The 19,835-nt window shown below is 43.0% G+C and overlaps 1 protein-coding gene across 1 annotated transcript; it reads right to left on the bottom strand.

Moving 5' to 3' along the window:
- Positions 1–6,116: 6,116 nt before the first annotated feature.
- On the bottom strand, positions 6,117–19,461 carry Cox18 (cytochrome c oxidase assembly factor COX18). Its single transcript, XM_070013232.1, has 6 exons — positions 19,087–19,461; positions 17,340–17,440; positions 14,932–15,095; positions 14,520–14,641; positions 12,356–12,463; positions 6,117–9,588 (listed from the first exon to the last, which is right to left on the bottom strand). Exons 1-6 carry the CDS (start codon positions 19,429–19,431, stop codon positions 9,415–9,417), a joined length of 1,014 nt encoding a protein of 337 aa, XP_069869333.1. The 5' UTR covers positions 19,432–19,461; the 3' UTR covers positions 6,117–9,414.
- Positions 19,462–19,835: the final 374 nt, after the last annotated feature.

Here is a 19,835-nt window from a genome sequence, read left to right as displayed (position 1 = left end):
ACACTGTAGTATCAATAATAGCAATTACTGAAGTTCAAAATTGTCTAATTCCTCTTACTTTTGATTCTACTCATTTTCAGTCCATAGCAACCTCTCTGTGGTTAAGTTGGTACTCACCTGCAGATCATTTTGGTTGGTTTGTTTCTGTTTACTTTGCTGCATTTTGGCAACTGACCATTAGAAGCTTTTAGAGTAGTATGGCTTTCAGCTCCTTGGAAGAGAGGTGACCAAGGGCTGGGGATATAGCTTAGTGGTAGAGTGCTTGCCTACCATGCATGAAGCCCTGGGTTCAATTCCTCCATATCATATAAACAGAAAAGGCCAGAAGTGGCACTGTGGCTCAAATGGTTGAGTGCTAACCTTGGGCAAAAGAAGCTGAAGGACAGTGCCCAGACCCTGAGTTCAAGCCCCAGGACTGGTAAGAAAAAAAGGAGAGGTGTCAACTCCACTTTGAGATGATGTAAAACATTTAAACAGGGCTGTGTCCAAAATACTCCATGATTTCATTTTGCAATTATGAAATCATCCAAATAAGAATGGATCATATAATTATAAGTAAAAGATTTGTATTCAGGATCTCTGGCTAAAAATGTTAATTTTTCTTGTATTATTTCATTCTTACAATATTAAATTATTAGAATATAATTTCAATTCCAGTATGAAACTTGGTAAAAAATATTGTCCTCCAACTAATTTTTCATGTTCACAATTATAAAGGCAAAAATAAGAACAATTGTACTTAGGGTTTTTTTTCCTGCCATTGGGAATTTCCCAGCCTTGTGTTTAGCTATTACTCATACATGTTTAGAACTTTTTAAATTATTAAAAAATGGAAATTGGTTTCATAATTAGCTTCTATTAGTGAATAACTTTAGTTTTTAATTCGAGTCATAATTTAAAAATAGCAGGAGTGACTTTTACCTGAGTCAAATTTACAATGGAAAGCCGGGCGCTGGTGGCTCACGCCTGTAATCCTAGCTACTCAGGAGGCTGAGATCTGAGGATCGCAGTTCAAAGCCAGCCCGGGCAGGAGAGACCGTGAGACTCCTATCTCCAATAAACCACCAGAAAGCCGGAAGTGGCGCTGTAGCTCAAGTGGTAGAGCGCTCAACTTGAGCTGAAGAGCTGAGGGACAGCGCCCAGGCCCAGAGTTCAAGCCCCATGACTGACAAAAAAAAAAAAAAAAATTTACAATGGAAGCCAACAGTCTAAATTATTCTGCTATGGTTTTCAGATCATTCACTCCCTAGAGATGACCTGCTTTCAATCTATTGGAAGTGAATTCCTTTCCTATGAAACATTCCTGCCATTTTCACTGTTTTGAGCCTTACCTGAATTTTCTCACCAGACACAAAGACTAGTTTATAATGGAGTTTTTAGCTCCATTGATTTAAAAAATATATTTATTTTGTGCCAGTACTCGGTCTTCAGCTCAGAGCCTGGGTGCTGTTAGCTTTATTCTCCTAAGTCTGGTACTTCATCATTTGATCCACAGCACAACTTCTAGCTTCTTGCTGGTTAACTAGAGAGAGAGAGAGAAGTCTTTGGGGATTCATCTACCTGGGCTGGCTATCAGGCAGGACCTTCAGATCTCAGCCTCTTAAATTGCTAGGATTACAAGGAGTGACCAGTGCTTACCCAGCATTGACTTTTTTTTTTTTAATTTTTTATTGTAAAGATACTATACAGAGGGTTACAGTTACATGAGCAAGGTAATGAGTACACTTCCTATTGAGCATTGTTACCCCCTCCATTGTTTTCCCCCTACCATCCCTTCCTTCCCTACCTTCCCCGAGGTTCTCTTTTTTTTTTAATTGTAATTAAGTGATTACATAATTTCCCAAATTTCACAGTATTGTGGAATAATGATGCTTATTTAAAGTCACAAGTTCATTCTAACTTTCCTGGAGCAAATTGTCTATCACAGTCTATAACATATAACGGTATACCATATACACCATACATGTGATCAGCAGCATGGGGATATTTAGTAGTAGTTCGACCAGATGAGTGGGAGTTCTTTGTTTCTTAAGTCCTGTTAATTTTGTCGTATCACCTAACATTTTGGATTTAGCATCCACTTACCAGGGAGACCATGTACCGTTTGTCTCTTTGCTCTTGGCTTACCTCGCTCAACATGATTCCTTCTAGCTCCATCCATTTCCCTGCAAATGCCATTATTTTGTCATTTCTAATGGCTGCATAATATTCCATTGTGTATAGATACCACAATTTTTGGATCCATTCATCTGTGGTGGGGCATCTGGGTTGTTTCCATATCCTAGCTATTGTGAACAGTGCTGCAATAAACATGGAGGTGCACGTGTCCTTGTATATTGGTTCCTGTTGTTCAGGGTAGATGCCTAGAAGTGGTATGACTGGGTCGTAAGGGAGGTCAACCTTTAGCTTTCTAAGGACCCTCCAGACTGCTTTCCAAAGTAGTCCAGCATTGACTTGTAAAACAATTTTGTAATTATCTTTAAATAGTTGCACAAGGGGTTTTAGTCCCACGTTACAAGTTTACAACGCATCTTGATCAGTGTCACCCCCTTGGTAACTCCCTTCCTGCTGTTTGGGGTTGGAACTCACTATGCTGTTGCTGCGTTCCACCCTTTCCTCTTACTTGGAGTTCCTGCCCTCCTTTCTCACTCAGGGACTCGGTGACTCAGATCTGACATGCCTGTCTGCATCAGTTAAGAGCCATCTCCCTCATCACTCTTCAGCTCCAGGTCCAGGGTTTTCTCTGCTCTGGGAGACATTTTCTACTGTTTGGACTCTGCTTCCTTTTCCTCATCCAATATTAACTTTCTGAGCAGCTCAGCTAGGCCCCACCTCACTTGCTTTCACTTGCTTTTCCTCCCTTGCTTTTCCTCCCGGTGCTGCCCCTGGTGTGGCTAAGTGCCAGGTGCTACCTTTCCCTAGCAGCTTCTCACTTGCATCTCTACTCTATTTTTTCCCTCTTATAGGTTATGAGGGTTCACCAATTCTACCTCAACTCAGGGCAGGGTTTGGCTTGTTTGTCCCTTGTTAGAAAGATGACTTCTAGCCGGGTGCTGGCTGGGTGCTGGCTGAGCGCTGGTGGCTCACCCCGGTAATCCTAGTTACTCAGGAGGCTGACATCTGAGGGCTAAGGTTCGTTATCAGCTCAAGCAGGAAAGTTCATGAGACTCTTATCTCTAATTAAACACCAGAAAAGCAGAAGTAGAGCTGTGACGCAAGTGGTAGAGTGCTATCCTTGTTCAAAAAAAAAGGCTCAGGGACAGCTAGCAGGCTCTGAGATCAAGCTCCAGAATCAGCATGAGAGAGGAAACGAGAGAGAAGAGAGAGAAGAGTGGAGAGGGGGGAAGAGGGAAGAGAAAGGAAGGAGGAGAGTAGAAGAGAGGAGAGAGAGGGGAGAAGGGAGTAGAAAAAGAAGAGAGGAAAGAGGAGAGGAGGGGGGGGAAGAGGGAAGAAGTGGAGAGGGAAGAGGAAGAGAGGGGAGAGTTGAGAGAGGAAAAAAAGAGGAGAGAGGGGAGAGGAGGGAGAGAGAAGAGAAAGATGGTTCAAATGTTGTCAGAATATGTACTTACAAGCTTTATATTTAGACAAAACTTATTCCAGCTATTGTCTTCTACTTTTATATTGGTACTTTATTTGCTGCCCGATCTTTTCAAGATTCCCTTTGCACAATCACAGACTCCATTAGAGGAGACTCCCAGTGCATGAGGGATACCTCAAGACAGATGATAGGAAGAACAGAGGTATTGTGTGGGAGCTGCAATGTGTGCACTACACTGGCCTTCTCGGGTAGTAGGATTTTGAAAGTGCCCCTCAAATGTGCCTGGTTCATGGGTCAGAAACCCAGGTCTAAGGTTTCAATTAAACACAGGGTCTTCTCTCTCTGGAAAGAGATTCTCTGCCCAAATGACAAGATCTTCCTTTCCCCCCAGACAGGACAGCAGACATAAGGCCTACATCAAGTTGTTTATTCTCACAAGCTCACGCCTAAGTTGCATTCTTTGGAATATGATGTGACCAATTTACAAACTACTAGATTGAGAAGTCCAGCCTCAAGGCAGAATTCTCAGTCTTTTCAAAGATCCAATTCTGTAGGATCCAGACCAGTAAAAGGGTATCAGATATGTCTGCCTATTCCGAATATTCTAGAGGATAGCCTGCTCCCTCTGCTTCTCTGCTGTTCCATGGTCCTATACTCTTTCCTGTTCCTCATTGTGGCCCTTGCACCTTATAGGGCTAACCTGGTGTCACTAGTCAATTTTTTGCCATTGTACACTTTGGCCTGAGTGAAAAAGCTTTGGTGCTGAAGATATTTTTGTGGGCTGCCGATTATAAAGCCCCAGATGACCCTGTCTTGTCTCTTCAAGCTATCACAACGCAAAGGACAGGAGTCTGTTCTCTAGGTCAGGTGAGGCTCTTTGAATTGGTTCCACTACCTCCTACCTTGGGAGATCTAAATGAGAAAAAGAAAAAAGCCTTTAGTTTATGTGTTCTGTGCTTATATATTAACTGCAGTATGGTTTGTATCTATTCCATCGATAGGCCCTTTGGCCTGTGAAATTTAAAATGCCAGTGAAATTTAAATTTCCAATTTTTTTTTTTTTTTTGTCCGTTATGGGGCTTGAACTCTGGGCCTGGGCGCTGTCCCTCAGCTCTCCAGCTCAAGACTAATGTTCTACCTCTTGAGCCACAGTGCCACTTCTGGTTTTCTAGTGGTTAATTGGGGATAAGAGTCTCATGGACTTTCCTGCCTGGGCTGGCTTTGAACCGCGATTCTTGGATCTCAGCCTCCTGAGCAGGAGGCTGAGTAGGATTACAGGTATAAGCCTGTAATTTGCACCTGGCAAATTTCCAATGGATTTTAAAATGCCAGGAATTTGAACACTAGTGGCATATACTTCCTGGTGTTTGGACTTTTATGACCCTACCAGGCACTACTGGCCACTCAGGTGGTGGCTGAGATCCAAGGATCCCAGTTCAAAGTCAGCTGAGGCAGAGAAAAATCTCAATTACCCAGCAAAAAGCTGGAAAGAGGAATGGCTTGAGGTAGACAGCCAGCCAGGAGTGAAAAGCTGCCAGTGAGAACACAAGCCTCAAGTTCAAGTCTCCGTACTGGCGTGCGTGCACACGCGCACGCACAAAGACCCCAGGAAGAAGTCATAACAGCATGTGGATTTGAATTTCCCCTAGGTGTGATAAGACTCCCCTGTGCCTTTGAAGCTTACTCAGTGACACTAGAAGTCCTTAGCAGCCCTGAGTCAGGCCGCAAAGATGCACTGAGAGGGTGGCCCTGAGCCCCCTCCTCTCATCTGCCCCTACACCAGCTGCCTCTTCCAGTAACAGTCACATTACATTTTGTTTAACACGAGACCAAACATCCAACAGGGGTGCCACAGATGATAATGAGATGAAAAATTCCTCTCATCTAAGGACTCATAGCTGTCAAAACATCTCTAGTAAAATTCGTTACTTGTGTTGTAGCAATGCTGGTGTCAACATATTTACTGGGCACCAGTCCTGTAATAGTAACACAGAGTCATGTGCAGTACATGATAATCAGAATAAACAACTGTTGCTGGCCAAAAAAAAAAACAAAGCAAACTGGGAGTCATGACGCTGGTGGGAAGAGCAAAGAAATGCTACCACTATGACAGGGCTGCCAGACCTCATCCAGCAGCCAAATAAATACACCATGACAGCAGTCACCGATGTGTATCTGTGCATGCCCAAGTCTGCTGGAAGGCTGTGAGCATGCTCCTGAGGTCCTGGGCATCACGTATGGGCAGTCGGTAGGAGCTCTGCTTCCACCGGCCTCTTGCTTCTTCTTGGTTAGGGACTTCTTGGCAGTTTGTCTGGTCCCAGGAATTTTATCAGCATCTTCATCGGTCCCCATTTGGTGATTGCAGATGTTTGAAAGCCAGAGAATGCATTCCTGTAGATGAATCTGGTTTAACAAGTGACCCCTGGTAACTGCAGAGTAGATTTTCCCATCACCTTGGCAACCAGGGGCCCTGTGCTATCTGCTTAATCTCATGTAAGTGTGGGTTCCTGACTAAGGCTGTTTTCATCCTGGTCTATCAAGATGTAACTTCATCTTAAGTTAAAAAGCATTTGCATAGTCGTATCTCTTTATTCACATCAACAAAACAAAATTAGTGAACAATGAATCATTGCTCCAAAGTCGGGTGCTTGCAAAGCTTCACATTTTTGTCAACACACGATAATAAATTGGACTCTGCCAACACATGGTAATTTGCACGTATTTACTTCTCTCCTTAAGGCACATCAGTCCTTTGTGTGTGTGTGGCGGAGGGAAGAGGGGGAGAGGCGGCAGGGACTTGAACTTCTGCGCCTGGGCACTGTCCCTGAGCTCTTCAGCTCAAGGTGAGTGCTCTACCACTTGAGCCACAGTACCACTTCCAGTTTTCTGGTGGTTAATTGGAGAAGAAGAGTTTCACGGACTTTCCTGCCTGAGCTGGCTTTGAACCGTGATCCTCAGACCTGAGCCACCAGCACCTAGTACATCAATCCTTTTATGTTTAGAAATATTAGATACAACACTGTGGAGGACATTTGGAGGCCATTTTAAACAGCAAAATCCCAGCAAAAAAGCAAAGAGATGAAAAAAATCCAGTACTACACTGAGTGTGAAAAGCGCACACAGTGCAGGAACTGAAGCAAGTTTTAACTAGTTTGAACTCCACTAAGAATGTGATTGGGGTGGCTTGAATGTTTCACTAAATGACCTTGACAACACTGCAAGTAATCATTTGGAGAAAATGAATAAATTTTAACAAGGCAGTTCGCAAATACAAAACCCACAAATAAAAAGGACTGACTGTCTCAAGTTTCAGTTCCTTCACTGTGACTGGAAAGCAGCGTCTCAACTGCAGTCACACACCAAAACCTGAAAATCAGCTGCCTTCACCCAGCTCCACATTCTCAGTGAGCTGTGCTCATGTGACCATCGAATTCTACGCTGTATCGTTAATTCTTATATGTGTGTGCAGGTCCTGGGACTTGAACTCAGGGCCCGGGGGCAGTTCCTGAGCTTTTTTGCTCAAGGCTAGTGCTCTACCACTTGAGCTACAGCTCCACTATCGGCTTTTTGGTGGTGAACTGTGGATAACAGTTTCATGGACTTTCCCAGCTGGGCTATTAGGTAAGAAAGATCTCATCCTCCTGAATAGCTAGGATTACAGGTATGAGCCACTGGCACCTGGCTTAGTATTTATGAAAAAGTTCATAAATTTATTAAGTAGACCAATTAAGAGTTAGCATACATCACTCAAAGAAATGTCTACATACACTTTAGTTTTTATTTTATTGTAAACAGTAAGATAGATGACAGGGTTTCTCAGAATCAGGTCTATTCTAACAATAAAAAGTTACAGTTTTCTCAATAAAAACCTAAAATTTTCTCAAATGCCTATCAAATTTATTATTTCTTCTTTTGCTTTTTTTTAAATACCAGTACAAGGCTTTAAACTCAGCCACACATTCTCACTTGGCTGGTGCTCTACCACTTTAACAACACTTTCAGTCCATCTTTTTGCTAGTTAACTGGAGATTAAGTCTCTCAGATCGCTGGGCTGGCTTTGAACCCCAAGGTTGCTTAGTGGGTAGGATTATAGGTATGCACAACAGCACCCAGCCTCAAACTTAAGTAAGAATGTAATTTGAATTACAATTAATTTTACCACCTCTCCAAATGAAATAAGCAAACAACAGAAGTTATGAATCTATCACCTGTCAATTTTTCCTATAAGCCCTCTACAGAACTTAACAAATAAACAATAGTTAAAATCACCTCCACATCCAGACATCAGTGGCCTATAATTCTAGCTATTTAGAAGGTTGAGATCTGAGGATCCTGGTTTGAAGTCAGCCTGAGCAGACAAATCCAAGAGACTCTTATCTCCAATTAACTAGCAAAAAGTCAGAAGTAGAGGTATAGTTAAAAACAGAGGGCCCGCCTAGAGCAAAAAAGCCAAAAAAGAGCTAGGTGCCTATTGCTCACACCTGTAATCCTAGCCTGAGATCTGAGGATTGCAGTTCAAAGCCAGCCTGGGCAGGAAAAGTCCTTGAAACTCCTATCTCCAATTAACAACCAGAAAACTGGAAGTGGCGCTGTGGCTCAAGTGGTAGAGCACTACCTTGAGCTGAAAAGCTCAGGGACAGCACCCAGGCCCAGAGTTCAAGCCCCACAACTGACAAAAAAAAAAAAAAAAAAAAAGCAAAGCAAGAGCACGTCATTTTAAATTCAATGCCGAGTACTGGCATACACACCAGAAAACAAACTAAAAACACCTCTATTATAAGAAGTTGACCTTGGGTTTTTTCTGTTTGACTAAAGGCTTAAAATTTTCTACTTTGGGCTCTGGCAGTATATGGAGTTATATTCTGTATTCTAGAGTTCTTAAATTAGAGGAAGGGAATATATACCATTTTACATTCTTTCAGAACAGGATTGGTAGAAAACATCGTAGTAGGTATGTTTATGCACAAATTACATATCCTTGTTTTTATTTTATTCCTACCCTTTCTTTTAAGACAGGGTCTTACTATGTTACCAAAGCTGGTCCAAAACATCTATGATCAAGTAGTCTCTCTACTCCAGTTTCTAAGCAGCTGGGATTACAGGCTCTCACTAGCACAAAGCAGCTTACTGCATGTATTTCTAATATTTTTTTCCAGCTACACATTAATTCAGCATCACTGGATTTCTTAACTAAAAGTTGCCACAGGACAACTGGGTGTCAGGGAGGGTCCTCAGACTGTGAGGCTCAGAATTTTAATGAGGACAAAGCCACACATGGCCCTTTATGACATGCTCAAAGTCTATAACCATCCTCCAATGCAAAAAATTACAAATCACTTCACTGGACCCTATTATTTTACAAAAATATGATGTGCTGTACTATTTAGCACAATTTAACATTTGGTATCTAATTCTGTCTTCACAAGTTCCAGCACCTTGAATAAGCTGTGATTTTATAAACAGAAACATACATTTTTACACTTTTAGAATTAAACATATGGAGCTGGGAAGGTGGCTTAGTGGTAGAGTGCCTGCCTTGCGTGCATGAGGCCCTGGGTTCAATTCCTCAGCACCACATAAGCAGAAAAAACCGGAAGTGGTGCTGTGGCCCAAGTGGTAGAGAGCTACCCTTGAGCTGAAGGACAGTACCCAGGCCCAGAGTTCAGGCCCCACAACGGACCAAAAAAAAGAATTAAACATACTACATTTCTAGCACTAAAAGACTAGGATACTGTCAGATATACTCGGATTGTATAGCTAAGCGAATAGTACTTTATGAAGTTCATGATTTTTAAAAAAGAAAAGGTAAATTAAATAATACCTAAATCTGATACAGTACAGTGATGGTGATACTTTCAAAATGACTGAAAAACAGGTCATTTTCTTGAAATGAACTTGGCATAAAAGGCAGCAAAGAGGTCTTTATAAGGTGTGTCTGAGTCTGACTTTGTCGGTGGTATTCGGCATAGCTGGCGAAATCCAGGAGAACGCAGCAGCAAGTTCTGTGAGAGGCCCATGAAGCTGGAGCAGAACCAGTAGAGAGCAACTGACTAAAAAAGAGAAGATGAGAATATCAGCATGGTAACTTCAAGGATATCAAAAGCTAGTTAAGCAGACAATAAAAACACTGTAAATACAAGTATATGGGGAATGAGCAAGACCTATGCAGCTACTAGATACCTGTGAGGGATCTAATAAGCAGTGATGTATGTTGAAAGGAAAAAGGCAAGTAGATGGCAGAGACCAAGAAAAAGCTCACCTCTTGTGTGGCAATTAAGCACATTTTCCTTCCTCCTATCTCCTGAGAAGCTGACTGTAATGCAGGTGGAATACTGGGAATGAGTCCATTTACCATGGAAACCTTAGTATCCCTAGACCTCATTTTCTAACATACTCTCATTGTGTGTATGTGTGTATCAGGAAGTCAGGTTCCAAAGGCAAAACCGTAAGGTTAGAGAATCCAGTTTCTTGAGTCAAACTGCCTGAGTCTGAATCTAATTTGCTATTATTTGGCTTTGCGTAAATTTGCTTTCTGTTTTAGTTTCCTCATCTATAAAGTGGGAAAGTAACTATACTTGCTATAAAGGATAAATGAGATAAAAGCACAGATGAAAGCCACAGCCTACATTAAGAACCTGTATTTGAAGCCGGGCGCTGGTGGCTCACACCTGTAATCCTAGATACGCAGGAAGACTGAGATCTGAGTATTGCAGTTCAAAGCCAGCCTGGGCAGGAAAGTCCGTGAGACTGTTATCTCCAATTAACCATCAGAAAACAGGAAGTGGCACTGTGGCTCGTGGTAAGAGTGCTAGCCTTGATCTGAAGAGCTCAGGGACAGTCCTAGGCCCAGGCCCAGCCCCACGACAAGACCAAAAAAAAAAAAAAAGAGGGAGGGGGGAGGGGAGATGGGAAGGGATGGGAAGGGGAAACAAAGGAGGAGGCAACAATGCTTGATAAAAGAAATGTACTCATTACTTTGCCCATGTAACTGTAACCCCTCTGTACAGTATTTTCACAATATAAAAAGAAGAAGACAAACTAGCTAGATGTTGTCAAAGTAGTTGCCTAACTGCCCAGATGTTGTCAAAGTAGCTAAGTAACCTAGGATAGAGTGTTTAATCTATCTGTACCCCAGTTTCCTCTTCCCTCACATGACTACAGATCACTGTATTGTTGGGAGAGTTATATGAGGTAAAATAGTGTAACAGTGCCTGGCCCAAGGTCACTGGTGAGTAAATGCCAGTCACGTCATCATCATCTGACTTAGCAATCAAGCAAGAAAATATGTAAGTACAGCCTTAGTGACCATAAGCTGTCATTTAATTATGAATCCTTCTCATTTTTAGAAACAAAATCCTAAGCCAAGGATGCTAGTGCATGGCTGTAATCCCAACACTTGGAAAATGGAAGCAGAAGAACTGTGTTTGAAACCAATCTCCCCCCCATTTAGTATTGCTATCTTTTAAAAGAAAGAGGGGCTGGGAAGGTGGCTCAGTGGTAGAGTGCTTGCCTTGCATGCCTGAGGCTCTGGGTTCGATTCCTCAGCAACACATGAGCAAAAAGAAAAAAGCCGGAAGTGGCGCTGTGGCTCAAGTGGTAGAACGCTAGCCTTGAGCTGAAGGACAGCGCCCAGGCCCAGAGTTCAGGCCCCACGACCGGATCCCCCCAAAAAAAGGAAGAAAGAAAAAAAAAACAAGTATAGAAATGTGCACAAATCCTTCCCAGCTTCTTCTGAGTACGTATGGCCAAAGAACTAGGATGAGAACACATTTCTGTCAATGTTCTTTAAAAGGCAATGTCTACACTTAAAGCATCCTTTACTATTTCTGCAATATAAGCTCCAGCAGTCACTAGAACAGTGCTGTGGATGTGGGGACAGACAGCAACTGGACAGCCTCTGACAACTACATGGAGTTGGCACAGCAGATCCGAACAGATCTGTTACTAATTCTGAACCTAACTGTTCATTGAAGCTTCATTGCTCCTATTTTATCTCATCTGGGGGTGCCTTCAGCTATAACTGTATTGCTTCTCTCCAGAAATGCAGTGAATCTCTATTGTTCTACACTAACAAGGTATTAGAAACTTGGGATTAATTCACTGATTCTCAGATATCTACTTCAGAGATGACACATTATTATTTTTGCTGTTAATGACAGTCTATTATGTTCATGTGACAGCAGAAAAATACATATGATGCCAAAAATATCCTGCTTAAAATTCCTAACACAAGTAATGTAAGGTATTTCACATAACCACAACTACTGGCAAGAATTAAATTATACTTTTAGGGCCAACATATTGGTTCTTGATTAAGACAGAGACAAATCTGTCTTAGCTTCTGTCCCCTTAATCACATCTACAATGTCTGTGAGAAATATACGAAAGACTTGAAATAACTGCAAACAGAATTACTTCATTTTCTAATTCTACCAAAATGTTTAATTACATATAAAGAGAATCTTAAAGCAACACTTAAGATAAAATAACATACATGAACCCATATGAACCTTAGCGCATGTTTTTGTTCCTTTTTTCTATACAGGAAGAAAAAGTTCTACATATCAAGTAATCTATCCATAGGCAAATATTATATTCAGGTATAGTGCAAGTTGAGGCAGTCTGATAGTAGAGTTTAGAAACATTCATTTTAAAGAAAATTAGCCAATTCCAAGAAAAGTTCAAGTTTTATTTGGTAGATGAGTTAGTATGAAAAACTACAATCAGTAGGACGAAACCTAAAGGAAGAGGCAAGCTCCCAGCCAGTCTCAGGCAAGAAAGGAGGCACACACATTTACAAGGCTAGTGATGACTCACTGAAGGTACTGTTGCAGCAACTGGAATCATCAATACCGATACAACACGCACGAAGTGTGTGATATACATCTGAAAAGGGGACATTCCACTTTTTTGCAGAGCAAAGATCTGAAAAGACATACACACACATAATGATCATTAAAATGCATATTAATCAGACAAGCATTAAAATGAATGTTTAGTTTTTCAGTCTTGCTGAATATGTGGAAGATACTGATTAAAAACAAAGCACTGATAATTTACATGACTTATCTCATTATGCAAATTCTTAAGTGAAATTTGAACGGTCACTAGAAGATAGGTACTAAATAAGAATTACTGGGAAGGTAGCTCAGTGGTAGAGTGCTTGCCTTGCATGCATGAAGCCCTAGGTTCAATTCCTTAGCACCACGTAAGCAGAAAAAGCAGGAAGTGGAGCTGTGGCTCAAGTGGTAGAGAGCTAGCTTTAAGCTGAAGAGCTGAGGGACAGCGCCCAGGCCCACAGTTCTGGCCCCACGACTGACCAAAAAAAAAAAAAAAAAAAAAGAATGATTGTGGGCTGGGAACATGGCTTAGTGGTAGAGTTCTTGCCTAGCATGGACAAAGCCCTGGGTTCAATTCCTCAGTATCATATACACAGAAAAAGCCGGAAGTGGCACTGTGGCTCAAGAATGTTAGCCTTGAGAAAAGAAGACAGGGACAGTGCCCAGGCCCTGAGTTGGAGCCCCAGGACTGACAAAAAAAAAAAAAAAAAAGAAAGAAAGAAAGAAAGAAAGAAATCATCACTCAAAAACCATAGGTTGTACCCAGCTAGATTCTGGTGGGAAATGGAATTCATATTTCATGTTTGTGTGTGCCAGTACTGGGGCTTGAAAACTCAGGGACTTGCACTCTCACTTTTACTCATGGCTGGCAGTCTATCACTCGAGTGAAGCAAGCTTTCAGTTCCAGCTTTTTGCTGGTTAATTGGAGAGTAAGAAGATAAGAATCTCTGGGATTTGTCTGCCTTGGCTGTCTTTAAATCTTGATCTACAGATCTCAGCTTCCTGAGTAGCTAGGATTACAAGTGTGAGCCACCAATGCTGGGTTTGGAAATGGAAATCTTCATGTCAAACAAGGAACTGGTAAACAGCATGACTTCTAACCAAAGCATCCACCTATGAAAAAATAAGGAGTATATGATTTTCAAAACAGGGATCAGAGGATATAAAGAGAGCTCTCAATGGAAGTAAGTAATTTCTGAAGTTTCTAGTAACTTAGCATATGTTCTACTCAAAGTCTGAGAATAGCTCTCTATGAAGTCATAAGCATGCCTCCCCTAAACCACTGAGTAAGGCAGTATGAGATAATGGATAGGTGACTGAGGTAAGGCTTGTATTATGTATTTCTACTTTATATTATAAAGAAAGACACTGTGTATTCTAAAATCATGTATCAAGACAATGGCAGTGAGGGGCTGGGAAGGTAGCTCAGTGGTAGAGCGCTGGCCTTGCAGCATGAGGCCCTGGGTTTGATTCCTCAGCACCATATAAACAGAAAAAGCTGGAAGTGGCCTTGAGCTGAAGAGCTGAGGGACAGTGCCCAGGCCCAGAGTTCAAGTCCCACAACCAGGAAAAAAAAAAAAAAGAAAAAGAAAAAAGAAAAGAAAAAGACAATGGTAGTGAGATACTGACTCTTTCTAACCCTACCTACAAATTCACATATTAGACACATGTATACAGATAACAAAAAAAACCCAAAACTATTATTACCATCTTAATTACCACCTTTATCAAAAACAAATCATAAAACTACATTCATGTAGGACACCTGGGGACCAGGAGCTCATGCCTATAATCCTATCTATTCAAGAGGCTGAGAACTGATGATCATGGTTCAAAGCTAGCCAGTGCAGCAAAGTCAATTAACTATCTCCAATTAACTATTAAGAAAGCTGGAAGTGAAGCTATATACCGCTCAAGTGGTAGAGTGCTAGCCTTGAGAAAAAACCTCAGGGGCAGCACCCAGGCCCTGAGTTCAAGCCCCAGGACTGCAAAAGAAGAAACCAAGCAGGAAACCAAGCAGTCCCAATTACTGTTCAGAGTGCTCTCCGACGATCTGAAATATATGTATAGTTGATGTACAGTGGCAGCAACAAAACCCTACTGGGTTAAATGGCAAAGTAGTCTCATATAAAAGCACTGACCTCCACGATTAATAAATTGATGACACCTACAGAGACAGGCAGAATCCAAGTGGAATCCAGTGCCGTGAGGTCAGGAAACCACAGGACCCCACCAGAAGCTAACTGCTCCTGAACAGAAATGCCTGTGAAGAGTTTTGTAATATAAACGTTAGAACTCCTAAACACAGTAGAGGGAATATAACACGTAAGTAGTCTGAAAATTCCAAGAAGGTGTCCTGAACACTAATAAAGTACATTGGTTCTACTTAATTATTTTTATTCACAATGCAATTTGTTGTTCAAAATGATTTTTTCCCCTCAATATAGGAAATCTGCTTATACTTAGGGAAGGCAGTAAATAATATTTATGAAAGCTATGATATTTTCTCCTTTCAAAGGACAAAATTAGAGAACTTATTTGGGAAAAGGGTACCTTCTGAATGTGCCGCCCCTATGCAAAAATTCCTGAGGGCAACAGACACGAAGATCCACATTGGTAGCTGAATCCAGACCAGCACAGTGGCTTTGAAAGGGTGGCAGTTATCCCGAACATACAGCTCTGAAACCAGCCTCCTCATATTCTTTAGGTAAGTGAGCCTGGATGAAGGGCACAGGGACAAGGCAAAAGAGAAAATGTTGCTTTGCTGAGTACTGGTTGATCCCTAAAGCACAATCACACCCGTTCTGTGGTTACTGATTAAAAGATCTGGACTCCTGTAAGTTTTATTGTCATAGTTCACGTTAAGGAGCTGCATAAGGGGAAATAAACCCTTGTCAAAACTAATACAGAATAGCTGGGCGCTGGTGGCTCACGCCTGTAATCCTAGCTACTCAGGAGGCTGAGATCTGAGGATCGCGGTTCAAAGCCAGCCCGGGCAGGAGAGACCGTGAGACTCCTATCTCCAATAAACCACCAGAAAGCCGGAAGTGGCGCTGTAGCTCAAGTGGTAGAGCGCTGGCCTTGAGCTGAAGAGCTGAGGGATAATGCCCAAGCCCAGAGTTCAAGCCCCACAACCGACAAAAAAAAAAAAAAACTAATACAGAATAATATATAACTAGACAATAATTTGATAATCGGCTCTGCTGCCTATCTTTGGACAATTAGGCTTTAACAGAAAAAAATTTCAGAACTGACATGGTATGAATACAATTAAATCAGAAATACAAAAGCTAAAAGCATATTTTACTCAACTCTCTATAGTCCAGCAAACACGATCATTTGCTTTCAAAATATATCCTTTGTAGTTATATAATTTTGTACTGTATGTGCTACTGGACCACCAAAGTGCTCAATATCTTCCAACACACTTTCTCAAGAAGATTTTCTTCATCTGTTTTTCTATTTGCTACATTAGTCTGTTCTTAAGTTTTACTTTCTAAAGTCTCCTTGAGGCCGGTGCTGGTTTTTCTGTTGCTGTTTGTGCGACAGGGTATTTATGAAGTTTTGGTCCTCAAACTTGATATCCTCCTGCTTCTGCCTCCTAAGGGCTGGGATTACAGGTGTGTACCACCATGCACGTTGATTCCAGTGTTGGGTCTCAAGTTTTAAGTCTCTTGAATCATACATTTTGTATAAGGTAGGCCAAACCATCAACTGTTTTGCTAAAGTTAATCAAATTACTGAATTAATATAGTACACAGATATTCTAGGTCCTTCTATTCTTCTATTTTTATCTTTACATCTCTTTAAGACACCTGCATATTCTGGTCCCTGGATGACACAAACAAATCAGATTTCTACATCAGAGCGTCTCTATGCCATTTTACTCTTTAGGATATGAAAATGGAGCCATCTTCCTAGAAAGCCCTCTGGGTAACCATCTTTCTAGTTCTGTAGAAGCATGGTCCACAGTTTTATCAAGGCTGCTGATTACCCAGGTGAATTGCTATCAGTATTTTCTTTTGGTTTATGCCTACAGTTTTCAGATTTCTTTTGAATGGTAAGATTTCAAAATCAGAGGCTTGTTACTTTTACCAAATAACGACATTAAACTATCACAACTTTTCTTTTTATTTTTTTATTTATTTTTTTTTTTTGTCGGTCATGGGGCTTGAACTCCAGGCCTGGGCGCTGTCCCTCAGCTCTTCAGCTCAAGGCGAGCGCTCTACCACTTGAGCTACAGCGCCACTTCCGGTTTTCTGGTGGTTTATTGGAGATAGGAGTCTCATGGTCTCTCCTGCCCGGGCTGGCTTTGAACTGCGATCCTCAGATCTCAGCCTCCTGAGTAGCTAGGATTACAGGCGTGAGCCACCAGCGCCCGGCAACTTTTCTTTTTAAATGTCAGGATTTTTTTTTTAAGCCCTAAAGATTGACATGAGCTCATATTCATAAAAGGTAGGCCATGTCTATAATCTCAGAACTCAGAAAGCTGAGGCAGGAGGATCAAGAATTTAAGATCAGCCTGGGCTACATTTTTCCTCTCAAAAAGCCAAACAACAAAAAACCCTCAAAAGATTAGCAGGTTTGTACTTACATAATAATATATAACAGCATATTTAATATATATTTGTTCACAAAATCTAGATAATGACTGAATACACAGCACCTTGGCTATCCAAGTGCAGCTGAATTCAAGCCCAAGTACCAGCACATGTATGCACATGTATACCACCCACAAAATAGGTTTTTTCCTCCATTTCTTTGCTTTCAGGCCAATGTATAAACTACCATGCCATAGGGTAACCTGTTGAAATATGAACAAATGAAAGAACTACTTTCCTGTTCAATGTACAGAGCATCCAAACTTGTAATGAACATCGTCTTTGACACCACACACGTGTGGGCACATGCATACACATATACACACACATTCATGGTCTTATATGAATGAAACTACTTACTTGCTCACTCTTTTGGACCATCCCAACTGCCTTGCATGAATTGCAACTTCTTGGTTAAGATGTCTGGCAATGTTCTTTATTTCTGGTTGCAAATTTTCCACCTAACTAAAGAAAAAGTAGTTTTTTTAAGCACATAAAGGATCTTTATTCACAACCACTCTTAATTTTATATTCTCTTATTTGAAAATGTAGTTTATAGATCAAGAAACTATGAGTCTAAGCGCAGCACAGTGACACGTCTGCAACCCCATCTACTCCGGAAGTGAAGGCAGAGGTAGCAGGATTTCAAGTTCAAGATCAGCTTGGGGGGCTGGGAAGGTGGCTCAGTGGTAGAGCGCTTGCCTTGCATGCCTAAGGCCCTGGGTTCGATTCCTCAGCACCACATAAGCAAAAAGAAAAAAAAAAGATCAGCTTGGAAAAGGCTATCTATGGATTAGGGAGCATTGCTCAAATTGTAGAACTCAAGTGATCTGAGTTCAATACCAAGTGGGAGTAGGGGACAGGGAAGGAAATAAGCATAAATGTTAACTTTCACCTGTGGCTCACACCTGTAATCTGAGCTGCTCGAGATGAAATTGAGGTCTGAAGCCCCAAAAAAGTCTGGGAGCCAGGTGCTGATGGCTCACACCTGTATCCTAGCTATTCAGGAAGCTGAGATTTGAGGATCAAAGCCAGCCTGGGCAGCAAAGTCCGAGATTCTTATCTCCAATTAACTACCAGGAAACTGGAAGTGGCTCTGAGGCTCACAGTGGTAGAATGCTAGCAAAAGAGCTCAGGGACAGCACTCAAGCTCAGAGTTCAAGCTCCACCACCGACAATAAATAAAAACAATTCTGTGGGACTCCATCTCCAATATAACCAGCAAAAAGCCAGGCTGCAGGTATGATCAAAGTAATAAAGCACAAGTTAACTTATTTGATATTGTCTCAGTCACAAACCCAAATTCCAGCTTGTATACCTGTGTGGCGCAGCATATTACTTAATACTGCACCTTACCTAACTGCACCTACTTCACAGGATCATGGGATTACAACTTTGCTCTAAGCTTTCCTTAGAGAAAGTTACTCTACTAATATGCTTTAGTATGTGACAACTCCACTTATTTCTCGCCCTATTTTCTTTCTGCAAAGTAGTTCCATCTTCTTACTGCTGTGACATCTCGTATTTGAATAATCTACATCATTGTCTCCAAAGCACTTTAAAATTCAATCTACCGCTGTTAAAATGGGCAGGGAAAGTCACCGCTTTTCTGATTCCACAGAACATAACACGATGCCCTAAAAGATCGAGGGACCTTAGCTACCCAGACACAAAGGCTGCATGCAGCCAGGAGGAGAAATCAAGTTTGCAAACTGCTAGTTTGGTAGAAAAAGACCAGATGAACTAACTTTGGGGGCAAAAAGATGCTGCAGGCCCTCTTAAAATCTTTGAAGGTGGTAACATGACAGGGTGTCTCACCCAATTTTCTTCTGCTAACCTGGACTCAATCAAGAGACAGGCCTGACTTGAAATGATACTGCAGCAAGGACCTCACTTCAATGCCCAGTACTCCCCCCTCCCCACACACACACACATGCAAGTCTACTAAGTACTTGTGCTCGGAGCACAAATCCGATGGGACACATGACAGGTAATCGCCATCTCTAATTTAACACATCTGGCCAGGCCGATGAGCACCGCGCACGCGGGCCGCAGCTCCGGCCGCCTTCCTCCGCCGCCGCGAGGGCGGCCGCGCGCCGCCCCTCACCTTGGCCAGGATGTACTGCTGATAAGCGGCCAGGGGCAGCGTGACGGCGCCACGCAGGGTCGCGGTGGTGAGCAGGATGCTGCCCCACCAGGGAAGGCCCAGGGCGGCGTGCGCGCCCAGCAGCACGTCCTCCGCCGCCCGCACGGGAGTCGACTCAGCCAGGGCCTCGTACCAGCGGCCCACGCCGCCCGGAGCCACCGCCGACACGGACGCGGCCACCACCATCGAGGGAGGCCGGGGCTGGGCGCAGCTCGCGGGGGCCGGCGGAGGCCCTGAGCCGGCAATGCGCAGCTGGGAGGTCGGCGGCAGCGATCGAGGCCACCGTGCGCGCAGGCGGCACAGCATGGTCTGCGCCGGGGTGGAGGGACCCAGGCCTCGCCGGACTCCCACGCCGAGAGGAAAGCGGCACCGCACCACTCGCGACGCTACGCGCCTGCGTCCGGCGCTGGCTCGCCCAGGGCGTGCGGACGCACGTGCACGTGCGCGCGCACGCCCGGCGCGCCGCCAGCCCCTTCATCTTCCCAGGCCAGCGGGTGACGTCGTGTCGCACTAGAGATGACGAAAGATCTAAGGAAGTCCCGCCTCTCCCACGCGGCGCTGCGTAGTCCCGCGGCGGTCGCCGCGAACTTTCCGCTGCTGGGACCGGGGCTTCTCGGAGCGCAGGCCGGAACTGCAGATGCGCGGTGCGGGCGTCCTGCATGCCGTCAGCGCATGGCAGGTCCGCGAGCAGGTGTCTGGCCAGTGGGTTC

Source organism: Dipodomys merriami, unplaced genomic scaffold (genome assembly GCF_024711535.1).
Source record: "Dipodomys merriami isolate MVZ:Mamm:240054 unplaced genomic scaffold, mDipMer1.0.p SCAF_9, whole genome shotgun sequence".
NCBI classification, from domain to species: domain Eukaryota; kingdom Metazoa; phylum Chordata; class Mammalia; order Rodentia; family Heteromyidae; genus Dipodomys; species Dipodomys merriami.
This window is presented reverse-complemented; position numbering and strand designations above follow the sequence as displayed.

What these genes read in the sequence shown, in the direction of transcription:
- Cox18 (XM_070013232.1), bottom strand. Translation starts at nt 19,431, where the DNA reads ATGCTGTGCCGCCTGCGCGCACGGTGGCCTCGATCGCTGCCGCCGACC. An exon ending in AGGGGCGGCACATTCAGAAG is followed by an intron (nt 14,642 to 14,931) that starts GTACCCTTTTCC and finishes AACTCTTCACAG; the next exon opens with GCATTTCTGTTCAGGAGCAG. An exon ending in TCAATTTATTAATCGTGGAG is followed by an intron (nt 12,464 to 14,519) that starts GTCAGTGCTTTT and finishes ATGTCTTTTCAG; the next exon opens with ATCTTTGCTCTGCAAAAAAG.